Below are 4,032 nucleotides of genomic sequence, written 5' to 3' on the forward strand. Positions count from 1 at the left end.
AAAAAAAAAAAAAAAAAAAAAAAAAAAGGCAAGAAGATGCCACCAAGGAAGGGAGGAATATGGATCAGGTTCACGTACAAGATTGTTCTCGTACACGAACTTGATCCAATCTCGGAAGGAAACATAGCTGAGTTAATTTTAAGTGAAAAATTAAAGTTATTTCCACATGAAAGAATATCATCTTTGGATTTTGTTTTACTAGAGATGAGCAGCTTGTAGGCTTTGACATGGTAATTATAATACTTAATTATACAAATGGATTATGTCTCCAATGACTTTGAGATCCGAACTCCAATTAGTAAACCAAATATAATGCACACATTCTTATGAAAATTGAATGAATGAATTCTTCACCCAAGGAGCGTTGAAATCAAGTTATCCATTTAATACTATGTATTACTATGTATTCTCTTTCTCTTAAGCTTTTAATAAAGGGGTATTTAAGTGACTGTTTGGGTAAGCTTCTGTTTCTTCTTCTAACTTCAGAGCCAGAATTTGATATCATTCAAAAAATATAGGGTTCCTTAGGCTCTTGGAATCAAATTAGGATCTTAAATCTGAGAACCAAAAGCTTAGCCAAACATAACCTATTTGTAACATATTTATAAACTTTTATTTATTTATTTTATTTATTTATTTTATTTATTTATTTATTTTTATATATATATATCTTATAGGGTTTTCTTTTCTGTCACTATGCTTAGGTTGCATTTAGTAGTCATCCAGAAAATTTTCTGTTTTATGAGAACGAAAAAATGGATAAAGTGTTTGGTGTCAACTTAGTGTTTTTCAATTTTTTTTTGCAACGAAAAGGGGAAAAAACCGCTTGAAGCACAAAATAACGGAATGACAAAACCTTGTCCCATCATTTCGGTTTCATTCTAAATACAAAAAACAATGAACAATTAGGGTAATCATTTCTGAAACAGGTTCACCAAACACTGTTTTCTTTGTTTTAAAACAACATTTTGACATAGAGACTGAATGACTACCAAACGCAGCCTTAGCGAAGTATAACTATCTAATTCAAAGTTCTACTAAAATTACTAAAATACCATCGGATAGTGATGAAAGATGGAAGAAATAGTTACCCAGTCATGGCAAGAGACCATAAAATGATCAGCCCCACTGCTTCTGTTCCAATAGGGGTATTTATTCGATACAACGCCAACGTAGTCAATGACAAAACGCTGCAATGGTGCCCTAGAGTAGGAAACAATAGGTCTGTAGAGCAAATGGACGGCAGAAGCAATACTGAAGGGAAGGAAGAAGGCATGTGCCTCGTCTGGATGATGGGCCGTAAATGGGCTAAGGCCACTTTCCATTTCATCTATGAACTGTCCTTCTGTGGCGTAGATATCATTCATTGGCCCATTGTGAACAAGAGGCGGCTCTCCTTCCTTGTACGTCCACACCTTGAACCTCTTCTCCATCTCAATATAGCTCCTGATTGACTCATGTACCACAAATGTTAATTCTAAATTCTTTTAGCATGTCCATAGTAATGCTCAATACTGATACTAAATCAATGAGATGCATCCGAGTGAGTGTTAAGAAGATTGTCTGAATCTGATTATAATGTGGTGAAGTAATGGAACATTATTATGGCTAATGACAGGATGTTTCATACTCTTATATAATTTAAGGATGTATGCAAACTTTGGAGCTGGAGTTGAGAAAAATTTGAAAGAGATGTCTTCTAGGTGAAATATTTTGTTCACCAATGGGATGAAAGAATCTCCTCACCATTGGTGATGTAAATTTCGATAGCTAGAGTAAGATAAAAATTTAGAGGAGATTATTTTGTAGGCAAAAGATTTCCTTCATCAGCCGAAAAGGAAGAATCCTCACACCTTTGGTGATGTGACCAGCTGATGTAAACTTTGATAGTTAGAGTTAGTTAATTTGATAGTGTTATCTTCCACGTGAAAGATTTCCTTCACAACTGGGGAAGGAAGAATCCCATGTGACTGTGTGATGTAAATTTTGATAGCTAAAGTTGGATAAAAAATTTAGAAGGATTATCTTCTATGCAAAATATTTCCTTCACCAATGGGGGGAAGGAAGAAGATCCCGGCACCATATGATGTAAACTTGGACAACTAGATTTAGATAAACATTTGGAAGGGTTATCTTTCAAAGGAAAATGTTTTTCTTCAAAGGAAGTATTCTCAACATTAATGATGTGATCATGTCACATCACAAAATCCAATCCCCCTATTTATTGGGGTCGAAACCATCCCTCCCTATGAACATCTTATGGTTCCAACGCCTATGATATACTAATTCGTTTCTCTTCATGGGTGAAGGGAAACTCCGGCTCATCTTTGCCATAATTTGATTAATACATACAGAAAGTTGGAAATTTCTTTCATCTATTGCTTGTACAATACTGTCAGTGTTGTACCCAATAATAATAATAATAATAATAATAATCAATTGATCGGATCAAAATCACAACACAATCCGGTCCACAATTGGCTACACAAAATAAATTGATGTAATTTGAAGTAGGAACAAGAAACCTTGAAAGTACATTTCCTGAAGTCCTAATCAAAACTCTCATTGGAATCAAAATTCAATAAATGAAGAAAGATATTTTAATTTTTAAAATATTTAAAAGGTTAGAACAAAATTTTCTGTTCAAAAACATGCCCCTGCATTAATGCTTTGGCCAATGAGATCACATGTTTAGACAACTAAGAGTTGTGATGGTCATTTTGCATCCCTCGTGTTTTAGTTTTGGTACAGAAAAAAAAACGTTCCCTTAACATAACAAAAGAGCTGGGAAGTAAGAGAAAACAACCTTCAAAAGGAAAAGAAAAGTAGAAGAAAAGTAAAAGGCTGCAAGTTTTTGAAGAACAAATAAATGAAAAATGTTAAAATTGCAATGAAAGGAGGATTTTAAGTTTTGTATGATGATCTTAACTGATGAAATCCATATGGGTTTCTGTAAATTGATCCTCTGGGGATGAAGAGCTCCTCTTTATCGGATGTATAATTACGTGAGATGATAGCTTTACGAATTGCTGCTCTTGCTCGAGCAAGACTTTCTTCAATCTTCTCCAAACTGCCCTTCACCTACCCATTTAGAACAGAATCAAATTCATCAAAAAACCCAACAAAAACTATCAATCAAAAGAAGAAAAAAGGGAATCTAAATCAGCCCAGATTCTGGAATCGTTACTCACTCTAATATGGGTATCGGTTGCAGAATTACCACTACTGTTGATGCTACTACTGGAACTGTGACTGATATTGGTGGATTTAAATGAGGCCTTGGGTGATGGAATTGGAGTTGGGGCATTTAAAGGAGATGGCGTTAGAAGGGAAGAGATTTCTGGTGCTTTTTTGTTGATTCTTCTGTAACTGAAAGGAGAAGAAGAGAGGAAGACTGTAACAGAGTTGTGATTGAAGGGAGATATGTAGAGAAAAAGGACAAGAAGGAGAAGAAGAACCGGGAAGACTAAGAAATGGGTTCGGCAACTCAAGACTGCCATTGCTTCTTCTTCTTAAATTCTGGATTTTCTAACGCTTTTCTCTGTTTCCTTCTCCTATGAAGGTATTGAATAAGATTTTGATTTTTAGTAACGATATTGAGTAGGAAATTATTAAATACAGAATCTGGGGAGATCGTTATATTACAAGTTTATAACATATCTTCTTCTCCTTAATACAAGGGAGAGAACCGTCGGTCTGGTCAGGTCTTTATGAGGTGTAATTTGGAATTCTGTTAAGGAAAGTATTACACCACCTTAGACTATGTTTGGAAGTTAAAAGAAAAGAAAAAAAAAAAATCAAAATTATTTGATTTTAAAGAGAGATGAACAAATATAAAATCATTGTGTCATTATGATTTTTGTTTTATCATTTTTTTCTTAAAATTTATTTGATTTTAATTATAGAGATAGACACTTGTTATTATAATTTTTGTCTTATTATTTTTATTTTTACTATTTTCTTTTCTTTTTTTATGTTGTCTTCTAAAACATAAGCTAGAGGAATAAATGATAAAAAAGAAAAGAAAAATCA

The 4,032-nt window shown here is 33.6% G+C and overlaps 1 protein-coding gene across 2 annotated transcripts in view; it reads right to left on the bottom strand.

Annotated features, from left to right (window-relative positions):
- Positions 1-3,581, bottom strand: part of LOC122069819 (probable glycosyltransferase At5g20260) — a 4,980-nt gene extending 1,399 nt beyond the window's left edge. Inside the window, exons 1-3 of one of the 2 annotated variants that reach the window (XM_042633916.1) lie at positions 3,192-3,580; positions 2,930-3,081; positions 1,092-1,446 (exon numbers count right to left, since the gene is read on the bottom strand). In XM_042633916.1, the coding sequence (XP_042489850.1) occupies positions 1,092-1,446; positions 2,930-3,081; positions 3,192-3,500 (816 nt within the window). In that variant the 5' untranslated portion in view covers positions 3,501-3,580. Of the gene's footprint in view, positions 1-1,091; positions 1,447-2,929; positions 3,082-3,191 lie in introns of both variants that reach the window. The other variant, XM_042633917.1, reaches the window with a different exon arrangement.
- Positions 3,582-4,032: the final 451 nt, after the last annotated feature.

The sequence above is a fragment of the Macadamia integrifolia genome, unplaced genomic scaffold (genome assembly GCF_013358625.1).
Source record: "Macadamia integrifolia cultivar HAES 741 unplaced genomic scaffold, SCU_Mint_v3 scaffold724, whole genome shotgun sequence".
In the NCBI taxonomy this organism is placed as follows: Eukaryota; Viridiplantae; Streptophyta; class Magnoliopsida; order Proteales; family Proteaceae; genus Macadamia; species Macadamia integrifolia.